General features: G+C 45.4%; 1 protein-coding gene across 3 annotated transcripts in view; it reads left to right on the top strand.

Moving 5' to 3' along the window:
- Positions 1–26,975, top strand: part of SUGCT (succinyl-CoA:glutarate-CoA transferase) — a 1,636,615-nt gene that overhangs the window by 268,028 nt on the left and 1,341,612 nt on the right. For all 3 annotated transcript variants that reach the window (XM_063924883.1, XM_063924885.1, XM_063924884.1), the window contains exon 7: positions 15,317–15,408. In XM_063924883.1, coding sequence (XP_063780953.1) covers positions 15,317–15,408 — 92 coding nt within the window. The remainder of the gene's footprint in view (positions 1–15,316; positions 15,409–26,975) is intronic.

The following is a 26,975-nucleotide window of genomic DNA, read 5'->3' as shown; positions in this document are numbered from 1 at the left end:
TTTATCCTGGGGTGCCATGAAGGAAATTCTGATACTCCAGGACGCCATGATTCAAAAAAGTTTGGAAACCACTGGTCTAGAGTGAAACATTTCTAAATCAAGAAAACAGAAATGTTTTGATATTTAAGGAAAAAGTCAATTAATACATTTAACATTTTGTACAATATACATTATTAGAGCTGCTGGTTCTAATGATTTAAGTCTTTAAGATTAAATAACATCTATAGACCCAGTAGTGGATTTACCGATAAGCAACAAAGACTCCTAGCAGGCTGTCAGTGATTAGACAACTGGCGAGTGTCTGCTCCAGTCCAGCAGTTAGAGGTGAATTGAGGGGGATACAGGGGACGGGTATGCCCAGGCCCCCTCTCTGGAAGGTTCCACCGGCCGAAGCTTTGGCAGTGCTGTGTGGGGACAGATTACGATTGTGCCTTAGCAGGAGGCAGGAGTGCAGGTAGTAAGTATATCCATAAGCAGCTCTGAGAGATCTATATGGAGCTACATTCTATCTGTGCTCAGCTTGCTAGCCGCTACACCTTACCATCACTGCCCTATTACCGTGGGACATATTTAACACCTGCGCAGTGTTGAGCCCTTACAGAGTTCCGCTATGTTGTCCCACTGGAACTGTATGCTCGCCATACAGCATTGAGCTCTTAAACATGGAGCTCTGCTGCTTCACACATTCTCCATATAGCGTGGAGTTTTTTTCTCACAGATCTCCGCTGTAATATCTAGTAGGCGTGGCATAACTTCATAAGTGGCACCCACAGCGCATTTCTGCGCTATTTGCATCTGAGCAGGAAGCTTCCATCTCCACAGTGACTCCAAGTCTTGCTGTGGCCTCTTCAGCCACAATCTCACCTCTTAGAAGTGGCACTCGCAGCATATCACTGCACAGTGAACCCACCTGGGCAAGAACTTCCAGCTCCCCAGGCATCTCAAGATCTGACTGTGGCTAATCCACCCCATTTAATATAGTTATTACAGGTTGAGTATCCCATATCCAAATATTCCGAAATACGGAATATTCCGAAATACAGACTTTTTTGAGCGAGAGTGAGATAGTGAAACCTTTGTTTTCTGATGGCTCAATGTACACAAACTTTGTTTAATACACAAAGTTATTAAAAATATTGTATTAAATGACCTTCTGGCTGTGTGTATAAGGTGTATGTGAAACATAAATGAAATGTGTGAATGTAGATACACTTTGTTTAATGCACAAAGTTATAAAAAATATTGGCTAAAATGACCTTCAGGCTGTGTGTATAAGGTGTATATGAAACATAAATGCATTCTGTGCTTAGATTTAGTTCCCATCACCATGATATATCAGTATGGTATGCAATTATTCCAAAATACGGAAAAATCCCATATCCAAAATACCTCTGGTCCCAAGCATTTTGGATAAGGGATACTCAACCTGTAATATAGTTATATAGTTATTACTGCTGATTATCTCAAATGAATACCATGATTGCATAGTTTAGGTACATTGAGATAGAGTGTTTGTTTTTGTTTTGTTTTTGTTTGTTTTTTAACTCTGTAAAGATTTAGTTGGCTGTCTTATTGGTATGTAATGCCTGTTTGTGTAAGTTAATTTATTGCCTATGGGGGTAATTCCAAGTTGATTGCAGCAGGATTTTTGATAGCAATTGGGCAAAACCATGTGCACTGCAGGTGAGGCAGATATAACATGTGTGAAAGAGTTAGATTTGGGTGGGTTATTTTATTTCTGTGCAGGGAAAATACTGGCTGCTTTATTTTTACACTGCAAATTAGATTGCAGATTGAACACACCCCACCCAAATCTAACTCTCTCTGCACATGTTATATCTGCCTCCCCTGCAATGCACATGGTTTTGCCCAATTGCTAACAAAAATCCTGCTGCGATCAACTTGGAATTACCCCCTTAGTTTGAAGTGGGATTGTATTGGGGGAGGAGTTTGCAATCATTGCATTCACATGGAAATTGTTCCTATTTAAAGTCTAGTATTCGGTTGGAAGACGTCGGCTGGGAGTGCTTCCATAGAAGTGCTGACATAAAAGTGTTATTATAATATTAGCGTTATACCTGCGTTAAACAGAAGGAGAACAGAAGGAAAACAACAACACACCAAAACTATGACATATGGACTGCCTTAATGCCTCAAAAGTATGTAATTCATCTTATGCATATTATCTGTCTTTTTAACTAAGAAAAGACATCCCCAATCTGCTCACTACAGTTCTCTATTATGCAAACTCATGTATGTTCTTGATGTAATGAATTGCTTGTAATTTGCATTGCATGTGTGGGGAAGTTGTTCAGAGAAACAGTTTTATTACTGCATGCTGTCTGGTGTTTACCTCCTTTGACCATTTGGCCATTTGTGGACAGGTGCACTATATCTTTTCATTTAGTGAGGTGTAGTCGTGGTGTAAAGGCCAGAGTGTGATTCCTGATTGGGAGGGGGGGGACGACAAACAAACAAACAAACAAACACTGAACAACATCACCAAACAGGTAATTTCAACTTTAAACTTGTTATTTTTTGCACTGTCTGGACATGGCTACTAATAACAGATGCACAGACAAAATTCTTAAAGCTATGTGTGCAAATGCTAGGAGCTTAGGAGACAAAATTCCAGAGCTAATTGCGATAATGACAAGGGATAACCTGGATATTGTTGCAATTACTGAGTCATGGTGCAATGAGAATCATGACTGGGACATAGCTATACCAGGATACAATTTATTTAGGAAGGATAGAATGGGAAGAATAGGAGGAGGGGTAGCAATGTATGTGAAAAAAAGCATAAATGCTACTTTAATACAAAATGTTGAGGACAAAACTGAGGCCCTTTGGGTCACCACGGAAACTGGGAAGAAGGACATTATTCGCATTGGGGTGATCTGTAGACCACCAGGCCAGGGGCAGGATTTGGACAGGAACCTATTGTTGGACATCTCTAAAATGGCTTTAAAGGGAGAAATTATAATCATGGGAGACTTTAATTTACCTGATGTAAATTGGGAGGGGTCCTTTGCAAGTTCAGCTACAAGTGGCAAATTTCTATATTCCTTACAGGGAACATCTCTCAAGCAATTGGTGAGGGAGCCCACTTGCAAAGACTCAATATTAGATTTGATTCTTACAAATGGTGACAGGATATCAGACATACATGTGGGTGAGCACCTGGGATCCAGTGATCATCAAGAAGTATGGTTTAGTATAAAGACAGGATCCAACTCCTGTCACACAAAATCAAAGGTGTTGGATTTTAGAAATGCTGACTTTGCAAAAATGGGGAGATGTTTAAGTGATTCATTGGCGGACTGGAGGAACTTGGAAGGAGTGCAGGAGTGCAGGAGAGATGGGATAAACTGAAAAGTGCAACACTAAGGGCAACAGACCTTTGTATCAAAAGGGTTAGGAAAAGCACCAGGAAAAGGAAGCCAATGTGGTTCACAAAAGAAGTATCAACTAGTGTGAAAGCAAAAAAGATGGCTTTTAGGAAATACAAACAGACTCAAAATAATAATGACAAAGAGGTGTATCTTGACAGACGGAAGGATGCTAAGAAAGTGATCAGACGTGCAAAGGCAGAAGCTGAGGAGACAATGGCCCAGTCGGTAGATAAAGGGGGCAAACCTTTTTTTAAGTATATAAATGAAAGGAGAAAATCAAATGGAGGAATAATAAGACTTAAGACAGAGAGTGAGAATTTGGTGGAGGGAGACAAGGCAATAGCAGATCACCTAAATAATTATTTTTGCTCAGTATTTACTACAGAAGGAGAAGGGGCCACAGTTATGTTGCAAGGACATTCATAAAAATAAGGTAGATGAAAGTACATTTACAGAGGAGAAGGTCCTAACTGAACTTTCAAAACTAAAAGTGGATAAATCAATGGGGCCAGATGGGATACACCCAAGGATACTAAAAGAGCTAAAAGATGTGCTGGTGGCACCATTAACAGAATTATTTAACCAGTCACTAAATACAGGTGCCATTCCAGAGGACTGGAAAAGAACAAATGTAGTTCCATTGTACAAAAGTGGAAGCAAGGAAGAAGCAAGTAACTACAGACCAGTAAGCCTTACATCAGTAGTAGGGAAAGTAATGGAAAAACTTCTAAAAGAAAGAGTTGTGGAATATCTTAAATCAAACAACTTACAGAATCCAAAACAGCATGGATTTACTGGTGGAAGATCATGCCAAACAAATCTTATTGACTTTTTTGACTATGTGACGAAAACAATAGATCAAGGGGGAGCTGTAGATGTAGCATATCTAGACTTTAGTAAGACATTTGACACTGTCCCACATCGCAGACTGCTAAATAAACTTGAAAGCGTGGGGGTGGATTATAAAACAGTTAAATGGATAAGAAACTGGTTGCAGGATAGGAAACAGACAGTTGTAGTTAATGGAGTGCAATCTATGGAGGGAAATGTTACCAGTGGAGTACCCCAGGGATCTGTACTTGGTCCAGTTCTCTTTAATATCTTTGTTGGTGACATTGCAAATGGTTTTGAAGGGAAGGTATGCCTTTTTGCAGATGTTACAAAGATATGCAACAGGGTAGACACACCAGGAGGGGTAAAACAAATGATTGATGACCTAGCTAGGCTTGAAAAATGGTCAAGAACGTGGCAACTACAGTTTAATGCTAAAAAATGCAAAATCATGCACTTGGGTCTCAAAAACCCAAAGGCTAAATATAGTATCAAGGGTACTATAATGGAAACTACTGAGGAGGAAAGGGATTTAGGAGTCACTATTTCAAGTGACTTAAAGGCAGGAAAGCAATGCAACAAAGCAATGAGAAAGGCAAGTCAGATGCTTGGTTGCATATGGAGAGGAATCAGTAGCAGGAAAAGAGAAGTAATAATGCCACTGTATAGGTCATTTGTGCGGCCTCATCTGGAAAACTGTGTCCAGTTCTGGAGACCATATCTCCAGAAGGATATAAATACATGAGAGTGTACAAAGAAGGGCAACTAAAATGGTGCATGGCCTACATCACAAAACTTACCCGGAAAGGCTAAAAGATCTTAACATGTATAGTATGGAGGAGAGAAGGGAAAGGGGAGACATGATAGAACTTTCAAATATACCAAAGGTTTTAGCAAAGTTCAGGAGGGAAACATTTTTCAAAGGAAGAGAAGTATTAGAACTTGAGGACTTACACTGAAACTGGAGGGAGGCAGGTTCAGGGGAAATTTAAGGAAAAATTATTTCACAGAAAGGGTAGTGGATAAGTGGAATAGCCTCCCATCAGAGGTGGTAGAGGCTAAGACTGTGGAGCAGTTTAAACATGCTTGGGATAGGCATGTGAATATCCTTACAAGGAATTAAGGTTCAAAGAGGGTTGCGATTACCTAAAGGATAAAAAAAATGGGCAGACTAGATGGGCCAAGTGGTTCTTATCTGCCATCAAATTCTATGTTTCTATGTTTCTATTATAACACTTATTAGTTTAACTGCATTATATATCAATGCCCCTCCCCCCTCAGTGATTGCAGCAGGCACTACAATCAGTGGGGGGCACTGACATATAATCAGTACAGTCACTGCCTGAGAGGTTTGATGGCGGGTATTATAAGGGATGGGGGACCTGTTAAAATCCTCGAAGAGAGGACAGTGATATAAGATGTGTTCTGTAATGTGTAGATAATAATGAGTATTCTAGACAATGGGTCTTGCTACAATCAGTATACAACGCAGTCAGTAAGTGAGGGTGTAATATTGGTGTCCTGCTATATTCAGTGTGTGTGTGGGGGACGACGACATTGATCTAAAATGTAGTAACAGATTTGTGTAATAATGGAAGTTAGAGGGGAGGGGACATGGTGTAATCAGTGAAGGGGAAAAGTAATATAATAGAGCAGCAGTTCCCAAACTGTGCGCCGCTGCATCATGGTGTTCCACAGTGCACTTACAGGCGTGCCACAGCCAAGAAGTCCATTCTCTAAGTCTCGCCACCAATATAATGTATTGAAACATTTTTGTTTTTTAAATGAACAACTATAGCTTCCGGGAGTACAGCTTCCTGCCTGGCAGCTGCGGGGGAGGGTCATGATGTGTCCGATCACCCAAGGTTTAGAATGCATTAAGAGCTTGATGATTGGCCCAGTGTGTGTCACAATGCCCCCTTAGACCCAGTGTGTGTGTGTGTCACCATGCCCCCCTGACCCCTGTATCTTTTTATATCTGTTCCCCCACTTTTACCATTTACCCTCATTACCCACCTTCCCTCTGTGCCCTTGACAAACCACTATTTCTCTTGCCCTGCACTGCCCATGGGCTCAGATGATGGTGGCCTAGGTGATCCGATGCTGTGTCCTAGAACGCAGCACTGGAACACAAATGCATGTAGGAGGTATCTACTCATATCAGACACCTACTGCTGCATTACCATATTTGTGTGTCACTGCTGCTTCCAAGTAAGCAGGTCAGCAGTGCAAGCACGTGAAGCAGCAAGACTGTTAGAGCTTGTGAAGGCTGTCTGTAATTGCTTCTGCTGTCAAGCTATGCATCCGCTAATCTGCGGCTCAATTAAGAAAGGTGGCAGTTCCTGAAGAGGGGCCAGTCACCAGGAGACAGTGTTGGCAGTCTCCAGATGGCTCTAGTAGTCAATCAATCTGCCTGTGGATGTTGCTATGTGTGTAGGGGCCTCTCTGCGATAATCCAGTTGCTCTGCTGTTAATCTGTCACTAGATCATGTCATTTCAGCAGCACTGAATCCCTAATCTAAATCTAAAGAGTACTTTCTGACTTTTTACCTGGGCCACTCGAGAGGTGCCTAGGTGACAGGTGTAAGGGTTTTGTCCCTCTGAATTGTATAATTGTGTCTCTTTACCAGTGGTTCTCAAGGCACACTAAAGGTGCATACACACGGAGCGATATAACTGAGCGATTTTGACTATATAGTCAAAATCGCTCAGAAAGTTAGTGCAGATCGCTCCGTGTGTACACAGCCAGCGATAGCGATGCGCGTCCCCGCTAGGTCGCTATCGCTGGGAAAAATAGTCAGTGCAGGCAAGTCAATTTTGACTATGTCGCTGCAAAAGTTAGGCAAAATCGCTAACACTTTAAGAGGCCAGCGATTTTGCCCAGCGATAGCGATGTGCAGGCGGCGGTGGTGCGGGCGGCGGCGGGTTGCGGTGGCGGTGTGGGCGACGGCGGGTTGCGGCGGCGGGTTGCGGTGTGGGCGGTGCGGGCGGCGGCGGTGCGGGCGGCGGCGGGTTGCGGCAGCGGTGCGGGCGGGGGAAATTTACCTTTCTATTGCAGAGTTTGGCAGCGGAGCGGTACCAGTTTCAAAAATGGCGCCTCAGCGTCATTTTTGAAATTCAAGATGGCCGCCGCGAGCCAATCACGGCTCGCCGCGTCATCGCCCTGCCCCCTCCCGCTGACTTATATAAGTCAGCGCGAGGCAGCGGCTGTCAGTCCGACGGCGGAGGAGGAGCGGAGAAGAGCTCCTGAAGACGCCGTGGAAGTCCTGGATGGGCGGCGGCTATGCAAAAGAGCTTAGCAGCCGCCGCCCACCAGGTGAAGATGCCGGAGCAAGACCACAGAAGCCCTGGGGAGGTGGCGCCCCCCCAGGTGAAGACGCCGGAAGCCCTGGGAAGGCGGCGGCCATGCAAAAGAGCTTAAAGGCTGCCGCCCCCAGGTGAAGACCCAGTTTAATAAAGGATTTTTAAAAGAATGTGTTGTGTTTTTTTTTTTATATTTTCTTTACAGGTGGACTACAGGTTCCAGCGGGCCCTTTATGTCCGGGCATGCTGGCACTTGTGGTTCTCCAAGTGCCAACATGCTGGGGCAGGCTTGCTGGGACCTGTAGGCCTCCTGTAAAGAACAATATTACTATTGAAAGGCCTCCCATCCACCGGGCCACGGATGGGGGGGACAGCCTCGGGCTTCACCCCTGGCCCTTGGGTGGCTGGAGGGGGGGGACTCCTTGATTTAAGGGGTCCTCACTCCTCCAGTGTACCCCGGCCAGGGGTGACTAGTTGGGGGGGTAATGGCACGGCCGCAGGGACCAATATAAACGTGTCCCCCGGCTGTGGCATTATCTCCCTGGCTAGTGGAGCCCGGTGCTTGTTTGGAAAATACGGGGGACCCCTATGTCTTTTGTCCCCCGTATTTTTTAAACCAGGACCGGACGCAGAGCCCGGTGCTGGTTGTCTAAATATGGGGGAACCCTACTCATTTTTTCCTCTGTATTTTAACAACCAGGACTGGCTCAAAGAGCCCGAGGCTGGTTTTACATAGGAGGGGGGACCCCACGCAAATTTTTTTTTTAACTTTCAGCTATTTAAATACCAGCCACCCTGTAAAATCGTCCTATATATGACACTCATCCCCTTATTTAAATGAGATAGTCAAAATCTCCCATAGCCAAAATCTCTTGCATAGTTAGACAAAATCTCTGGTAAAGTTAGTCAAAATCTCCTACTGCCAGTTCAAGGGAAAAGTTAGTCAAAATCTCTCATAGCCAAAATCTCTCCGTGTGTATGCACCTTTACAATCCAGATTTTAAGGATAGCCATACTTGAGCACAGGTCACTTAATTAGTACTTCTGTTATTTTGATTTAGCCATCTGTGCCCAAGCATGAGATCACTATAACCTGGACTGTTATACCACTTTCAGACATAAGCCAAAAACCTGTTTGTTTGTTTTTTGGTCTGGTGCTTATACATCAACGCGGATCATGATTATGTTTGAAAGGGTCTACCCGGGTTGACAGTCCGCAACCCTGAAACCGACCAGGGTTATTCCTGGGACTCGCTTGTGTGTGAAAGGTATGACCCAGGTCATGCCTAAAAGTAGTTAATTGGCGGGAACAGTAGCGCTTGGAGATAACATCATCTCCAAGCGTCCACTGTAAGCCGGAAGACCCAGGTCACAAATTATGGCACGAAGTTGCTAAATCCTGGAGGCTGGTCTACTGTATGCTTTCAGGAGTCTGGAGATCTCACTAAAATTTGGGAGTCACCCAGACATCCCGGCCGAGTAGACAAGTTTCTAATTCTGAACCCATAAGTTGTTTTTAAATAAGGCAGTTAAAAGATAGGCAAGATCCCTGGTACTCATTTACATACTAGTACAGATTTTCCCAAACTTTGCCATTACAGTTCAGGTTTTAAGAATATCTGTGCTTGGGTCCGATGGTTAAATCAAATTGACTGAGGTATTCATTTTTAAGTCACCTGTGCTCAAGTACGGCTATTCTTAAAACCTGAACTGTAATGGCAGAGTTTGAGAAACTCTGTGTTAGTATATGTTATCCACACTACAGGCCTGGGCAGTGCTATTTTATGTTTCTTTCCTTCTACAGATAAGTGTTATGTACAGGCTGTGTTTTATAACCGTGCCTAGGAAGGTATTTTTAATGTCTAGGAAGGTAATTTTGCATTGCATAGATTTTGTATTATTGAGGATGCCAGAAATGAATCTCTAACTACTACAAGTTACCCAACTTTATAAGACAGATCAGCTGCCAGCATCCAGGACTACCCCTATTTACAATGTGTACAGGTTTCACAATGCATCATTTTAGTGTATCAGATTTGGCAAGCTTTTATGAGAAAGGATATTTATTTACAGAGTGCACCAGGCATGACTTGGCAAGATCTGTTAACAAATGTTCCTCCTTGGAATAACTAATTTATTTGATTATTTTTACCACTAACGTTATCATCACGAAGCATGTGCTACTCCTTCAGAATTTGTCACCTGCATGTCATCAATATCTGCATCATCCAGTGCAGGCGGTCATGTTAACATTTATATTTCTTATGCGGTGTGGGAAAGGCTGAGCTGTCAATCAGAAGAAAACCTGCACATACTGTATAAGAGTGGGTTCACTAGAAATGATGTTACTGTATTGATGGCACTGATGACTTGCTATAGAGATGTGTGATTATCTAACATTGCCTTCATTTTAAGAAACTGATTCTGTACGCTTAAATTTCATAGCTAATTAATCTGAAAGAACTAAAGATACTGGGTTTATATACTGGCTTGTGTTCTCTGTATGTTATAGACTAAACCTTGAATTCTTTGACTTTGCAGGGAACTATTCAATACTTAGGCGGTATATGCAATTGCGGTCGAATTGCCGCAAATGTCGAAAAACGGGGCATTTTCGACACAAAAAAAAAATTCGACAATGCAATACAGTACTTTTCGTAAAAAAAACGGACGTTTCAGATTCGACTTTTTGAAATTTGACAGTTGTCAAATTCGACATGTCTGCAATGGTAAAAATGCGGCTTTTCGACAAAAGTATATTCAATTGAAGAATGTCGATTCGACAACAGTGCTTTTCGACAGTAATTTCGTCAATTTTATTCCGCCTCACTTTGCTGGCTAATAAAAATTTTTAAAAACATGTTTTTTTGTGTTTTTTTTATTGCTAATAGCATATCTATTTATATTAGAAGGGATTATGTACTTGGTTTGTCTATTAGGAGACACAAGTATTATTTATATATTTTTTAAAAGAATATATGCTTTTTTAACTGACTAAAATAATATGGAGAGATCAGAGCATGGTTTTCAGTGGGAAGGGGTGGGAATGGGTTAAAATCAAGAAAAAAAAATGCGTGGGGTCCCCCCTCCTAAGCATAACCAGCCTCGGGCTCTTTGCGCCGGTCCTGGTTGTAAAAGTACGGGGGAAAAATGACAGGGGATCCCCCGTATTTTCACAACCAGCACCGGGCTCTGCGTCCGGTCCTGGTGCCAAAAATACGGGGGACAAAAAGCGTAGGGGTCCCCCGTATTTTTAACACCAGCACCGGGCTCCACTAGTCAGAGAGATAATGCCACAGCCGGGGGACACTTTTATATCGGTCCCTGCGGCCCTGGCATTAAATCACTAACTAGTCACCCCTGACCGGGGTACCCTGGAGGAGTGGGGACCCCTTAAATCAAGGGGTCTTCCCCTCCAGCCACCCAAGGGCCAGGGGTGAAGCCCGAGGCTGTCTCCCCCATCCATGGGCTGCGGATGGGAGGCTGATAGCCAAGTGACACAAAGAAAGAATATTGTGTTTTGTAGCAGAACTACAAGTCCCAGCAAGCCTCCCCCGCAAGCTGGTACTTGGAGAACCACAAGCACCAGCATGCGTGGGGAAAAACGGGCCCGCTGGTACCTGTAGTTCTACTACAAAAAAAATACCCAAATAAAAACAGTACACAGACACCGTGAAAGTAAACTTTATTACATACATGCCGACACACACATACTTACCTATGTTGACACGAGGTTCGGTCCACTTCTCCCAGTAGAATCCACGGTGTACCTGAAAATAAAATTATACTCACCAAAATCCAGTGTAGATCGGTCCTCTTCTGAGCTTGTAATCCACGTACTTGGCAAAAAAACAAACCGCATTTACCCGGACCACGCACTGAAAGGGGTCCCATGTTTACACATGGGACCCCTTTCCCCGAATGCCGGGACCCCCCCGTGACTCCTGTCACAGAGGGTCCCTTCAGCCAATCAGGGAGCGCCACGTCGTGGCACTCTCCTGATTGGCTGTGCGCGTCTGAGCTGTCAGACGGCGCATTGCACAGCCGCTCCATTATCTTCAATGGTGGGAACTTTGCGGTCAGCGGTAAGGTTACTCGCAGTCAGCGGCTGAGGACTTGTAGTTCTGCTACAAAAAACAATACTCTTTATTTTGTCACTTGGCTATCAGCCCTCCATCCGCAGCCCTTGGATGGGGGGGACAGCCTCGGGCTTCACCCCTGGCCCTTGGGTGGCTGGAGGGGGGACCCCTTGATTTAAGGGGTCCCCACTCTTCCAAGGTACCCCGGCCAGGGGTGACTAGTTAGTGATTTAATGCCACGTCCCCCGGCTGTGGCATTATATCTCTGACTAGTGGAGCCCGGTGCTGGTGTTAAAAATACGGGGGACCCCTACGCTTTTTGTCCCCCGTATTTTTTGCACCAGTACCAAACGCAGAGCCCGGTGCTGGTTGTGAAAATACGGGGGATCCCCTGTCAATTTTTTCCCCGTATTTTTACAACCAGGACCAGCTCAAAGTTATGCTTAGGAGGGGGGACCACACGCAATTTTTTTCTGGGTTTTTTAAACATTTTTGTGCCGTCCAAAAAGTCAAAACCAGGACGAACATATCCGTCATTTGGTCCGTTTTTCGACAGCGGGACTGTCGAATCCGTTTTTTATTGAATATGTCGAATTCGGGTCCTGGCGGGAGGGTATGTAACTGTCGAATTGTGTCGAATTTAAAAACGGTTTAATTCCAGCCAGAATTCGACCGCAATTGCATATACCCCCATGTATGCAAGTGTCAGAAGAGAATTTTCTGCATTTCCCTAACTAGCAACTGTATATGCCTTGATAGACTCCCGGACAGAGGCTCTCATTCAGCTTCAGTTGCCGTTTTACTAATTTAGCAAAACGGCAAGTGCTTGCGATCGCACTCTTGAGGCCACCCAGCACAGGACAAGGCCACCCAGCATGCTAATGGCGGCCAGCAAAGTTATTGCAGTTAATTTGTGATCGCCTGGCAGCAAAGGCAGTTGGCCCACCATCACTTTCCTCATCACAGCGAGCGTGCGTCATGTAGCGTGGCCACCCCAAACCCGCCCTTGTTTCCAATTCCATTCCCCCGCAGTGTTGCAACACTGCCCCCCAAGTGCTGCGTTGCCACCGCCGACTGCACCGCAAATGCCTCTGCCTGTTAATCAGACAGCCGAGCACTGCATGTGCCTGATTAACAGGCAGAGGCACTGCGTGTCATAAAATTGTCAGATCATATGCGATCCATACTGAATAAGGTTCAGTGTTATTAAACTTGATGGAAGAGGAAGGGCCCCTTTTTAAACAAACAAACAAACAAACAAACAAACATAACACTGGAGTTTAAGTGCAGCATGCTAGGACTACATTAGATTAACACTGAGTGGGTCATTTCATCTTACACTTTCACTTTGTTCTGTATAATAGATCTATTCTATGTGCTGTGTGCAGCTTTTTCATTATAAAGGAAGAGCAGTTAATTGCTGCATGGAAGTTGTGGCTTACTTATTATGCAAGGCCCTAATACTTTTATTTAGCCAAGGCAGGCTATCATAGATGGCTATGTACAATCAAATTGTAATGGGGATGGAGAAATGCTGCCATTTTTCAAAGCAGCAATGTTAGTTTAACGCCTCTGTCTCCTGCTATCACAGCAAGATTTGTTCCCATATAGAAAGAGTGAGTAATAGTGCAATGAAACCCTTAAGTATTGTTTTTCTTAATTTAAATATCTTACATGTTATTATTGTGCGAGACTACATAAATGTTGTCCTTATGCAGACTGCGTAGAATTGCGGCCAGTATAACACAATGTTCTAACCATCTTTGATTTTCAAGAAGGTCAGCCTGACAATAAAGGATTACTGAGGCCACATTCACGCAATAAAAGAAAATAGTTGTTTTCTAAAATATGCATCAAAGTAAATCTTAAAAAAATACAACATAAATCCAGAGATTGTGATTAAAGGCAAATGGACCCATTTTAAAAAGGGATCTGGAACTTTTGTGTTCTTTATCTGGCTAGTTGGCTGTATCATGGTTACGTGATTGCATGTTGGCCCTCATTCAGGTTCATTTGCAGTTTTGCAAAACTGCAACAGCTATCACTCACATGTTGGGGGCTGCCAAGCATGCTAATGGCGGCCAGCGATGCAATCGCAATTCAGTTGCATTACTGAATAAGGCAGGGCCGAAACTAGGATTTTTGTCACCCGGGGCAAGGTAGTCATTTGACACCCCCACCCACCCCGCAAAAAAAAATAAAAAATTGTTTTACAATAAAAAAAAACAAAAAACAATTTAAAATAAATAAATAAATGAATAAAAATATCATTTATATATATATATATATATATATATATATATATATATATATATAATCTCTTTCAGAACTTTTTTACCTGAAAAATTGCCTTTTCTAACATAAATTTCATATCCTGGAAAAAGTGTCCCCATTTTACACAGTACGACAGGCAAGTGTCCCCATTCCCCATTTTACACATTGCGGCAGACAGGTGACCCCATTTTACACATTGCGGCAGACAGGTGTCCCCATTTTACACATTGCGGCAGGAAAAAGTGTCCCCATTTTACACATTGCGGCAGGTACGTGTCCCCATTTTACACAGTACGCTGGCAAGTGTCCCCATTTTACACATTGCGGCAGGAAAAAGTGTCCCCATTTTACACATTGCGGCAGGAAAAAGTGTCCCCATTTTACACATTGCGGCAGGCACGTGTCCCCATTTTACACAGTACGCTGGCAAGTGTCCCCATTTTACACATTGCGGCAGGAAAAAGTGTCCCCATTTTACACATTGCGGCAGGAAAAAGTGTCCCCATTTTACACATTGCGGCAGGCACAGGTCGCCATTTTACACAGTACGCTGGCAAGTGTCCCCATTTTACACATTGCGGCAGGAAACAGTGTCCCCATTTTACACATTGCGGCAGGAAAAAGTGTCCCCATTTTACACATTGCGGCAGGCACAGGTCCCCATTTTACACAGTACGCTGGCAAGTGTCCCCATTTTACACACTGCGGCAGGAAAAAGTGTCCCCATTTTATAGATTGCGGCAGGTAGTGGAGGGAGAGAGAGAGGAAGGGAGAGGGGCTGACTTACATTTGAAGCGGTTCTCGCCGCTCTTCAGCCGCCTCTCTCTCCTCGTCTGCGCGGCTCCCCCTTCTCCCTCCTCCGGCGGGGTTTCGTGGAATGACGCGTTTGTGCCGTGATGTCACGACGCAATCGCGTCATTCCGCGAAACCCCGCCCCCCGAGCTGGGCACTCGGGAGAAGGGGGTTTCAAAGTCTAAAAGTGCCGCGGCGGGTGTTAGGGGGTCTCGGCGCCCCCTCCAATCCGGCGCCCAGGTCGCCTACCCCCCTAGCCCCCCCCTAGTTTCGGCCCTGAATAAGGGAAGACTCCCTGCCTGCGCAGCCTGGCTCATATAACGCGGCCATCCCGAACCTGCCCCTATTTCCAATGACACTCCCTCGAAATGCCACGTCTCTGCCCCTTCAATGCCATCCCTGACCGCCCTATGAACAGGCAGAGGCATTCGCATCAATACAATGCAAATGCCCGCGCACGTTCTAATTGGGCACTGTGCATGCGCACTCCTCATAAAATTGTCAGACTGAATAAGGTCCTAAACTCCTGTCTTTCTCTCTGTTTTTTTTTATCTTGTGTCTTAACGTGAAACATTTTGCAGACCACAGTTTTAATTGCTAATTGACCAAGTGTGTGATTAAAGTGTCTCTTTGTATATACAGGCTATGGGCAGACAGGCCCTTTGTATAAAAGAGCAGGCTATGACGCTGTAGCCTGTGCGATGTCTGGACTAATGCACATCACAGGACCAGAGGTACAGTATTACTCCAAGATTTTTTGCAGCATTTTCGGCAATTTCAACACAAACCCCCCGCCCTCCCTTCCAAAAAAAACCCTAAACACTTTATTTTATATTATTAGCAGAAAAACTTTAACTGAATGTATTTACGTTTAAGCCTTCAGCAGATTTGGTTCAACGTGGGCACAGTCAGACAAGATGTGTGGTCTTTGGTCAAATGCCCTTGGATTATTGAATGGAATTCTGTTACATTCTTTAGATTTTTATATCTTTTCTTTTTTTTTTCTACATGGACAAAAAAGCCATTTCATTTGAAGTTCTGTATTATTATAGGAACTGGAATTCATTGTAATATAATTCAGATCCACTTAGGATGCTAAAACATCTTCTCTAAGCATCTTGTTTTTTTTTTTTTAATCTTATATTACATTTTTTTTATATGATCTGTTTTTAATTAGGTGAGAAAATCCATTCTAACCATAAATTGCAATATTTTCTTGTGCCACTGGTTGTAATACAATATTGATAAAAGCCAACAAGCAAAACAAATCATAAGGGGGCTAGGCACTCATGTGATTTATACCCCAAAGTAGCTGCTGTTTCTGTTAAAAACCGATGACCACAAATTTGTTTTTAATTATTTTTGATCTGCGCTTTTTACACACATGCTCTGATCTCTGTAACTATCGTTTCCTAGTTTGTTGCAAATAAGTTGTGAGGGAAGAACTGAATTAGTCTTACTCTGTAGCTTTTAAGTTAACATTTAATGAAAAACAGTATTTCAACAGCAACAAAAGTGAACTACGCTCACATTGGGTGAACATGACATGACCGGGATTGTCGCGCTCCATTAGCCTGCTCAGAGCAGCATATGTCAATGGAAAATATGTAAAAATGTTGCTCTAATCAGTCTCCATGTGCATTTAAGCTAAGGCTAGATCAAAGAACAAAAGTCTAACATGAAGGTTTGTAATATGTGATATTCAGTGTAGAAAAGATTATTGACAACCTCTGGTAGAGCTAAAGATCAGGGAGGGGTGTAACTAGTAACTACCGCTGCTACATTAGGAATAGAAGCCATCTGGAGAACAGAATAGCTATTGTTAGCGGATTAGTTATCAGTGACGTGCGGTGGGGTGAGGCAGGTGAGGCAGAGCCTTTCCTGTCATACTAACGTTTGTGCCAGAGTCTTGACTGTATAAAGTATATGAAAAATACAATTAATTTGTTTGAAATATCTTCTTTGCATTATTCTAATCATTTTTATAACCAAAACTCTATGGCAGGTGAGGCAGTGCCTGCCCTGTCTTTTCAGCACATCTCTGATCAAAACTCACCAAATTTCCAGGAGTTTATACTGCTGCACCTGTGTATAATGCCCAGATTTACCCATTGGCTCATATATTGCATGTAAATCTGGCTCTGGTGCTAGCGAGTGCCTCCTGAGCAATTTAGCTCACCGCACATTCCTGTAAATTATTATATAAGTGACAGTGACTGCGGAAGACATGAGTAACCACCTTCAATGTACTAAGGTTCATTTATGAACCGCTACCAGTGGCAGACTCTCAATGCTTATTATGTGCACAAGTGCGTTGTAACCTACAGATGCACTTTTCCACTGAAGAGTTAAGTTCTTTTGGTACAACTTGATGTACTTATTGCATAATAACATTGGTACAAAAGTGGCATCTCGGTAAAGGGACAGAATGTGAAGCGTACCATGACAGACAGATGGCAGAGGTGTGAGATGAATATATTACTTACTAGGGAGAAGGGTGCCTGACTATGGAGGGGACGTGAGAGTGAGAGCTGATAGGCTGGAAAATGATTTATGCAGTAGATAAATAAATCTAGGGGCACTAAGCAGAAACTCTGGCTATTTTGTTACAGGGGAGGGATTCTGGGGTGCACACTGGTAATGAGAGGTGCGACCCTACGGAGACCTTTCAGTACTGCATACAAAGACAAGTCTGTTAGTTTAAAGGCTTGTGTTAGAGTATTAGGGGTAGGGTATTAGGGTTGGTGTAGGGGTATGGGTAAGGGCATTTTGGATAGGGTATTAGAGTTAGTATAGTGGTTTGGTTTAGGGTATTAGAATTAGTTTAGGGGTTTAGGTTAGAGTATTAGGAATAGGGTATTAGGGTTGGTGTAGCAGATTGGGTTAGGGTATTAGGGTTAGTTTAGGGGTTTGGGTTAGAAATAGGGAGGCCAATCCCGGGGCATTTTTTCAATCCCGGGATTCGGGATTGAAAAATTCTCAATCCCGGGATCCCAGGATTGCAGTAGGGATCAGTGTAGGGAGCAGGGAGAGTATATGTGGAGGGCAGCAAGGGAGGGTGAATGTAGGGAGCAAGGGAGGGTGGGTGTAGGGAGCATGTAAGGAGCAGGAAGGGAAGGTGCCGGTGGATGTAGCGAGCAGGGAGGATGTCTGGAGCAGTGAGGGAGTGTGGGTGTAGGTAGCGATATCACTTACTAATTAGGCGGGCCGCGGGCAGCAGCCATGGACACACACATACAGTGACTGCGATGGCCGCATTTCAAATGTAGCACTGGCTGCCAGCCAGTCAGAACTGGCAGTCCGGCAGCCAATCAGGAGCCGCGGCTACTGCCGCTTCCCTGATTGCCAGCTCTGATTGCCTGGCGGCCGGCGCTGCATTTGAAATGCCGCCAGCGCGGTCAGTGTGTGTGTGTGTGTGTCCATAGCTGCTGTAACTACCTCGCTGACAGCCGGGCATCGCTGTGCTATAGTGCTCAGCACTGTTCTGCAAAACTGCGCAGTGACCTAGGCCCTGATTCAGATTTGTATACAATGCAGATGTTCATGCAACTGAGCAATTATTGGTAGACTGCGCACGCGCCACAATCGCACTACATATAGACCAAGGTACATTTGCGAGCTGCCCGCAAAAAGAAATGAAAATATAGTGCTAAGGATTGTTTGAAGGAGTGGGGCCTGAAACTGGGATCTTGCCTAGGGTTCCATTAGGTCTAAATTCGGCTCTGACTACTCCACTCCATCTAACACATTTAGCTCTGGGCATTATTTCAAAATCATCTTTCTTCCGTCTCCAGCATCTAACACAGCATCCACTTCATGCTCAAGTCCTGCAGATCTTACACCAATATCTTCTGCTATTTTTATGTCACTTTATAACTAGCAGTATAGTTGTTTTGCTGTTTTGGATCCGTCATAGCGGACACATTAGTCATAACAACTAGCCCAGCCTCACATCCGCCAGTCGGTATCCCTGGTGACTGGCTCCTCCATTTGTTCATACACATTAGTCGTCACTGACATCAGCTATGTTTAATGAGCCCATTCTTTTGTGCAACTTCTGGGTTTTGAAAGGCAACAAAAACGTGAGTCAGAGAAACCATTTTAAAAACATTAATGCTGCAGCGCGTCATAAGGTAAATTATTTCATTTACACAATTGCTGGTAGGCTCCTCCCTGCTTCTCTGCCTGATAATACAGCTGGAGGGTGCAGAAAGGTAAATAATGAAAGGTCAACAATACTCATGCCCACTATTAAGGTAGGTTTTGCCTGTCAGAAACTTATACCTAGTACCTCAATGCATACCTCCCAACATTGAGGACGTCTAATAGACGCACAGCGTTTATTCACCGCTGCTCTGCTAAACACAGTAGTGAGTGACAGGAGCCTCCAAACTGCCTCCCCACTGCGGCCCACGCGTGGGGCAGCGGGACAGTCCAAAATAAACGTGACTGTCCCGTGAAAATCGGGACAGTTGGGAGGTACAGTATGTCAATGTCCTGGTCTTCTTCCATGACACTTAGTAACTGTGCCAATACAATGTTGGGAAGGATGTGGTATGAAATGTTGACATGGTGTGACTATCAACACAGACTTTATATAGACATGTTGACATAATCAAATTCAATTGCACTCCCTTTGTCACCGAGACCCTGTTTAACGCCCGTTAACTTGTTAACGAGCGTTGGGTTAATGGGTGTTAACACATAGTGGTCTATTCATGAAGCAGTGAAAAGCGTGGAGAAGTCAGTCAATGGAGAAGTTGCCCAATCAGCATTGAAGTAACATTTATAATTTCAATACTATAAAATTATACAGAGCAGCTGACTCGCTGCCATGGGCAACTTCTCCACTGGCTCACTTCTCAACACTCTTCGCTGTTTGATGAATAGACCCCAGAATCTGTGACTGTTATGATTCCAGCACTCCTGACCAGAGGAGATTTTATGACAAGGACCAGAGCGCTGGAATGGAATGCAGGTAACGGGAGCAGGAAAGACTAGTTGCCCCTGGCGCCCTAACTCTATTGTCTCACCCGTGCTATCGGAAATCCCCTGCGAGACTATGGTTTCTTGAGCCCCTGGCAGCCACGTTTGAAGGGCGGATTATGTCTGCCCAACTCCGGTGCCCCCCGGTCTTAGTGAGAGACAAAGGGAAATCCGAGGCAGGATGATAACAAGAGGACCTCTGACTGACAACAGGCCAGGGGCAACAAGCTAACTAACAAAACTTGAAGTATGTGCGGAAACCCGCCAGGGAAAAGGACAACCAAAATCCACTTGTCCAATACTCCTACCCAGCACCGCTGGATACCAGAGTGGACCTGTGGAAGCGGAACCCTCCGCGAAATGCTCCAAAACACAAATAATAAATAATAAAGCGGACAAGCCGCAACACACGGCAAAGCCGCGACTCACGAACACCACTGGATGTTATACGGTGATTAGTCAGGACTCCAGGAAAAAGATGACAACTTCCGAGTTCAGGACTTCCGAATACTGGAATGACCGGATACAGCAAGACTGGAAACAGACTCTCAGCAAACAGAGACAGCATGCAGGAAGCTATTACCGGCGTCTGTGAGAAGTCCTGAGAGTGCATATGAACAGGAGTCCTCCAATCCGGTGCTGACAGGGCTAATTACCTACATGCCGTGCAGCTGCCTTGCTGCACGGCCAGGAAACAGGTGTAGACTCATTAAACCCTGGACCCAGCAACGGGGAACGCGGTCCGTCAGTGGCGTCCCCGTTGCTAGGGTCCGTGCGGCTCAGTGCGCCCGGCGTCCAGCGTTGCCAGGGAGCCGGCGGCTGTCCGCGTACGGCGTCCCTGGTTGCTAGGCGCCGGGCCGCACCGACGAGCGGACCCCGGCGCCTAACAGTACCCCCCCCTTGAGGAGGGGTCAAGGAACCCCTAAAGCCAGGCTTCCCAGGAAATTCCCGAAAAAATGCCCTCTTGAGCCTTGGGGCATGAAGATCCTTATCCAGGACCCAGGACCTTTCCTCTGGACCATAACCTCTCCAGTGAACCAGAAAATAAAGCCGGCCCCTGGACAACTTTGAATCGAGAACCTTCTCCACCAGGAACTCCTGTTGTCCCTGTACGTCCACTGGAGATCTTCCCTGAGAGATCTTCCGAGGAAATTTACTGGAAGAAATGTATGGCTTCAACAGGGAGCAATGAAACGTATTACCAATCCGAAGAGATTTTGGTAAACGTAACCGGAAAGCAACTGGGTTAACTTTTTTAATGATATGAAATGGTCCAATAAATTTGGGTCCCAACCTAGCTGAAGATTGTCGAAGTCTAATGTTACGAGTCGACAACCATACCCTATCTCCCACCTTAAAATTGCAAGGACGTCGGAGCCGGTCAGAAATTTTTTTCTCTCGAAAGGCCGCTTTTCTGAGAGCAAGGTGCACTTTTTTCCAAATGGCTCTGAGATGGGAGGTTAAGGTTAGTGAGGAAACTGAGGAATGTTGAAAAAAAGAATTAGCTCTGGGGTGAAAACCAAAAACTGAAAAGAATGGAGACACGTTGGTGGAGGAATGACAAGAATTATTGTAAGCAAACTCCGCCAATGGAAGAAACTCGGACCAATCATTCTGGAGTTTGGCTGAGTACAAACGCAAATACTGTTTCAATGATTGGTTAACTCGCTCGGTTTGCCCGTTGGACTGTGGGTGGTAACCGGATGTTAATGACAATCTCATCTTTAATGAAGCACAAAAACACTTCCAGAATTGTGCAATGAATTGTGGACCCCGATCAGAAACAATATCAGTGGGCAACCCATGAAGTCTGAAAACATGGCGGAGAAACAAAACTGCCAATCCTTGGGCAGATGGCAGTCGGGGAAGGGCAATGAAATGAGCCATCTTGCTAAAACGGTCCACTACCACCCAAATGACTCTGCATCCAGCTGAAAGGGGAAGGTCCACCACAAAATCCATGGAAATATGAGACCATGGCCTGAGAGGGACATTTAAGGGCATAAGTTGCCCGATAGGCAAGGAACGGGGAACCTTATGCTGTGCACAAACCTGACATGAAGAAACAAACTCCTTAACGTCTTTAAAAAGACCAGGCCACCATACTGAGCGGGAGACTAACTCCAATGTCTTAGAGATCCCTGGATGCCCGGAAACTTTGTTATCATGGAACTCAGTCAGAACAGTAGCTCTCAAGAACTCAGGGACGTAAAGACGACCAGCAGGAGTATTTCCAGGAGCTTGGTGTTGAAGCTGTTTTAACTGGGTAAATAAATCTTGTGTGAGGCCTGCCCAAATGACTGAAGATGGAAGTATGGGAGTAACAGGACTGTTATCATGAACCGGAAGAAAACTGCGTGACAGAGCATCTGCCTTGGTATTCTTGGAACCTGGCCTGAAAGTTATAATAAATTTGAAACGGGTAAAGAACAAAGCCCAACGAGCCTGCCGGGCATTCAGCCGCTTAGCTGATTCGATGTATTGCAGATTCTTATGGTCAGTCAATACTGAAATGGTATGTGTTGCTCCCTCCAGCCAATGCCTCCACTCCTCGAAAGCCCATTTTATTGCCAGTAATTCCCGGTTACCAACGTCATAGTTGGATTCAGCGGAGGAGAATTTCCTGGACATAAAGGCACAAGGATGTAGTTCCAGAGACTCTGGATCCTTTTGAGATAGTATAGCCCCTACTCCAACCTCCGAGGCATCAACCTCCACAACGAAGGGCAATCCTGGATTGGGATGTCTGAGGACTGGAGCCGAGACAAAAGCTTGTTTCAAGGCCTGAAAGGACAACTCCGCTTCACGCGACCAGTTGGTAGGATCCGCTCCTTTCTTTGTCAGGGCCACAATGGGAGCAACCAGGTCGGAAAAAGAATGAATGAACCTCCTGTAATAATTCGCAAACCCTAAAAAGCGCTGAATTGCTTTTAAATTGGTGGGTTGCGCCCAACTAAGGATGGCCTGGAGCTTCTTTGGTTCCATGAAAAATCCCCGAGGGGAAATAATGTACCCTAAAAAAGATACCTCCGTGACATGAAACTCACATTTTTCCAGTTTGGCATATAGATGATTCTCACGTAACTTTTGAAGAACCTGACGCACCTGGGTAACATGTTGTTCAATAGAGTCAGAATAAATCAGGATGTCGTCTAAGTAAACGACCACAAATTTCCCTAGGAAGTCACGGAGCACATCGTTAATGAGGTCCTGGAAAACTGCTGGAGCGTTAGACAAGCCGAACGGCATCACTAGGTACTCGTAGTGACCCGACTGAGTACTGAAGGCTGTCTTCCACTCATCTCCGGACCTGATTCGGATGAGGTTATACGCTCCTCTTAGGTCAATTTTGGAAAAAATCACAGCCGAACGCAGCTGATCAAAGAGGACAGAAATCAGCGGCAGAGGATAAGTATTTTTAACTGAGATTTTATTTAGGGCTCTATAGTCAATGCAAGGTCTGAGCGAGCCATCCTTTTTCTCCACAAAGAAGAAGCCAGCACTTAAAGGAGATTTAGATGGCCTAATAAATCCTTTCCCTAGGCTCTCTTTAACATAGTCATTCATGGCCGCAGTTTCTGGCCCGGATAAAGCATATAACCTTCCCTTTGGCAATGCGGCACCAGGAATTAGCTCAATGGCGCAATCATAAGGCCGATGGAGAGGCAGAATGTCTGCATTGCCCTTGGAGAACACATCAGCAAACTCCTGGTACTCCACGGGAATGAGTTCAGGAATGGCAGCAGCTATTCTGACTGGAAACGAAATACATTCCTTATCACAGAAGGCACCCCATTGAGAAATCTCCCCTGACTACCAATCAATGGTGGGATTGTGAAAGGCCAGCCAAGGGTGACCCAGAACCACTGGAACTGCTGGGCAATGGGTAAGGAAGAACTCGATTTTTTCAGAATGAAGAGCTCCTACCGTAAGTAGTACAGGGGGTGTACAAAGGGAAATAACCCCATTGGACAGTGGACTCCCATCTAAGCCATGCATGGTGACACACCTACCCAAAGATAACTGAGGAATGCCTAAGGCCTTAGCCCAAGTTAAATCCATAAAGTTTCCTGCGGCTCCACTGTCGACAAAAGCCGACACAGAGGAACTGAGGCTGCCAAAGGAAACCTTAGCTGGGACTAAAAGGGAGTTATTCGAGGAGATAAGCTGCAGACCTAGGTGAACCCCCTCACAATTCACCTGGTCAAGGCGTTTCCCGACTTATTCGGACAACTACGAGCAAAATGTCCCTTACCCCCACAGTACAAACAAAGACCAGAGTTTTGCCTTCTGGCTCTCTCTTCAGGAGACAACCGGGAGAGACCCATCTGCATGGGCTCCTCTATGTCCTCAGGGATGGAATATACACATAGAGATGACCTGACCGATGCTCCTTTTTCAGCCTTCCGCTCTCTGAGACGACGATCAATCTTAATAGAAAGCTCCATGAGTTTATCGAGAGTCTCAGGAGCGGGATACTGGAGGAGACTGTCTTTAATAGATTCTGATAAGCCGAGGCGAAACTGACTGCGCAGGGCTGGGTCATTCCAGCCACAGCCGTTCGACCACCGGCGAAACTCCGTACAATAAACCCCTGCAGGATTCCTACCCTGTCTGAGAGCGCGCAACTGACCTTCAGCGGATGCCTCTCTATCAGGGTCACCATACAACAGTCCCAAAGACCCAAAAAAAGCGTCTACTGACAATAACACCGGATCATCTGCTTTTAAACCAAATGCCCAAGTCTGGGGATCCCCCTGGAGCAAAGAAATAATAATCCCGACCCGCTGAGATTCAGTACCCGAGGAGATCGGTCTTAAACGAAAATAAAGTTTACAGGATTCTTTAAAATTAAAAAACTCTTTTCTATCACCAGAAAAACGGTCAGGCAAATGCATTTTTGGTTCAGAAACTACCCTCGGGGAAGTTCGTAAAAGATCTTCCTGCGACTTCACCCGAAGGGAAAGATCCTGAACCATCTGAGTAAGTTCTTGAATCTGACTGACTAAGAGCTGACCAGGATTTGGTCCTAACCCTGTTGGATTCATGAGGCCGACAATTTCTTACAAAAACTGAATAAGAAAAAATTAAACTCCGTTTAATTTTAAGTTTTGGTGTGGCCGGTAATAATGTTATGATTCCAGCACTCCTGACCAGAGGAGATTTTATGACAAGGACCAGAGCGCTGGAATGGAATGCAGGTAACGGGAGCAGGAAAGACTAGTTGCCCCTGGCGCCCTAACTCTATTGTCTCACCCGTGCTATCGGAAATCCCCTGCGAGACTATGGTTTCTTGAGCCCCTGGCAGCCACGTTTGAAGGGCGGATTATGTCTGCCCAACTCCGGTGCCCCCCGGTCTTAGTGAGAGACAAAGGGAAATCCGAGGCAGGATGATAACAAGAGGACCTCTGACTGACAACAGGCCAGGGGCAACAAGCTAACTAACAAAACTTGAAGTATGTGCGGAAACCCGCCAGGGAAAAGGACAACCAAAATCCACTTGTCCAATACTCCTACCCAGCACCGCTGGATACCAGAGTGGACCTGTGGAAGCGGAACCCTCCGCGAAATGCTCCAAAACACAAATAATAAATAATAAAGCGGACAAGCCGCAACACACGGCAAAGCCGCGACTCACGAGCACCACTGGATGTTATACGGTGATTAGTCAGGACTCCAGGAATAAGATGACAACTTCCGAGTTCAGGACTTCCGAATACTGGAATGACCGGATACAGCAAGACTGGAAACAGACTCTCAGCAAACAGAGACAGCATGCAGGAAGCTATTACCGGCGTCTGTGAGAAGTCCTGAGAGTGCATATGAACAGGAGTCCTCCAATCCGGTGCTGACAGGGCTAATTACCTACATGCCGTGCAGCTGCCTTGCTGCTCGGCCAGGAAACAGGTGTAGACTCATTAAACCCTGGACCCAGCAACGGGGAACGCGGTCCGTCAGTGGCGTCCCCGTTGCTAGGGTCCGTGCGGCTCAGTGCGCCCGGCGTCCAGCGTTGCCAGGGAGCCGGCGGCTGTCCGCGTACGGCGTCCCTGGTTGCTAGGCGCCGGGCCGCACCGACGAGCGGACCCCGGCGCCTAACAGTGACTTGTTCACAGATTTGTGCGTTAACAGGGTCGCGGCATCCGTTAACCCCGCTTTGCCTCTGTTCAGATGCATAAAAAATATCCCAGATAACTGCAGCCACTAATTGGATCAGTTATCCCGTGGTTAAATTACCGCGGAGATTTCATTCCTCCCATAGTCTCCATGAGGACATTGTGCTCATGATTTGTTTAGCCCTTCTTTAATAGAGACATTTGATAATTAGTATATACCCTTGACCACTCTCGCTGCCTTCAAATCTTTAAATGCACTCTGAAAATGCATCACGTCATTAGATATTTTACTTTATTCACACTCATAGGGGTATATTCAATTGAAGTTTTATCCATTCCAACATTCATTTGTTGGAATGGATCCGACCTGGGCTATTCAAAGCAATCTCAATTCGACTAAGTCGAATTGAGATGCAGGAGCTGAGATGCGGGCAGAGGGGGAGAGCAGTGCCGGAGGAGACGAGGAGGAGACGGGGGGGAGCCAGGAGCGCAGTGCTACAGCAGCAGGCAGCATAGTCGGAGGATGTCACAACCGCCGTTCACTGCAGCGTCCACCCGGCTCCAGCAAGCGAGGTCCCGCTTACTGGAGTCGGGTGGACGCTGCTGTGAGCGGCGGTTGTGACATCCTCCGGCTACGCTACCCGCTGCTGTCCCCCGTCTGCCCCCACTGTCTCCCCCGGTGCTGCTGCCCCCCTGTGCCCGCGGCTCTCCCGTCTCCTCTCCTCCAGCACTGCTGTCCCCCTGTACCCGTGGCTCTCCCCCCTCTCCTATTCTGGGTCGCACGTCACAGGTTTTTTTATGTCGGACTGAGATGGTCGGAAACGGGGCCAAATCCTGTCGAATTTGGCCCCGTTTCCCTCAAAAGTACGTGAATCGGCAGCTATACCGAATTCCCCGACTTGTTGAATAAAAATGCTGGGGACTGAATAGGTCGAATCACGATTTGACCTTAAAAAGTCGAAAACTGCCGTCTTTTCGACAGACGGCAGTTTTCGACACTAATTGAATATACCCCATAGACTCTCCCAGTCTCCACTCTGAGCCACACTCTTTACACGTCTTAGCTGTTTCAACAGCAATAACAGCAGCATAGTTACCAGTGCAGCTTGTCTGGATTGCTTCTATCTTTGTTAATCATCTAGAGTAGGGGTAGGGAACCTCAGGCCTGCGGGCCGTATAAGGCCCGCAGAGCCACTTGATCA

The sequence above is a fragment of the Pseudophryne corroboree genome, chromosome 5 (genome assembly GCF_028390025.1).
Source record: "Pseudophryne corroboree isolate aPseCor3 chromosome 5, aPseCor3.hap2, whole genome shotgun sequence".
NCBI lineage: Eukaryota > Metazoa > Chordata > Amphibia > Anura > Myobatrachidae > Pseudophryne > Pseudophryne corroboree.
Note: the sequence above shows the minus strand (reverse complement) of the source record. Positions and strands in the feature narration are given on the sequence as shown.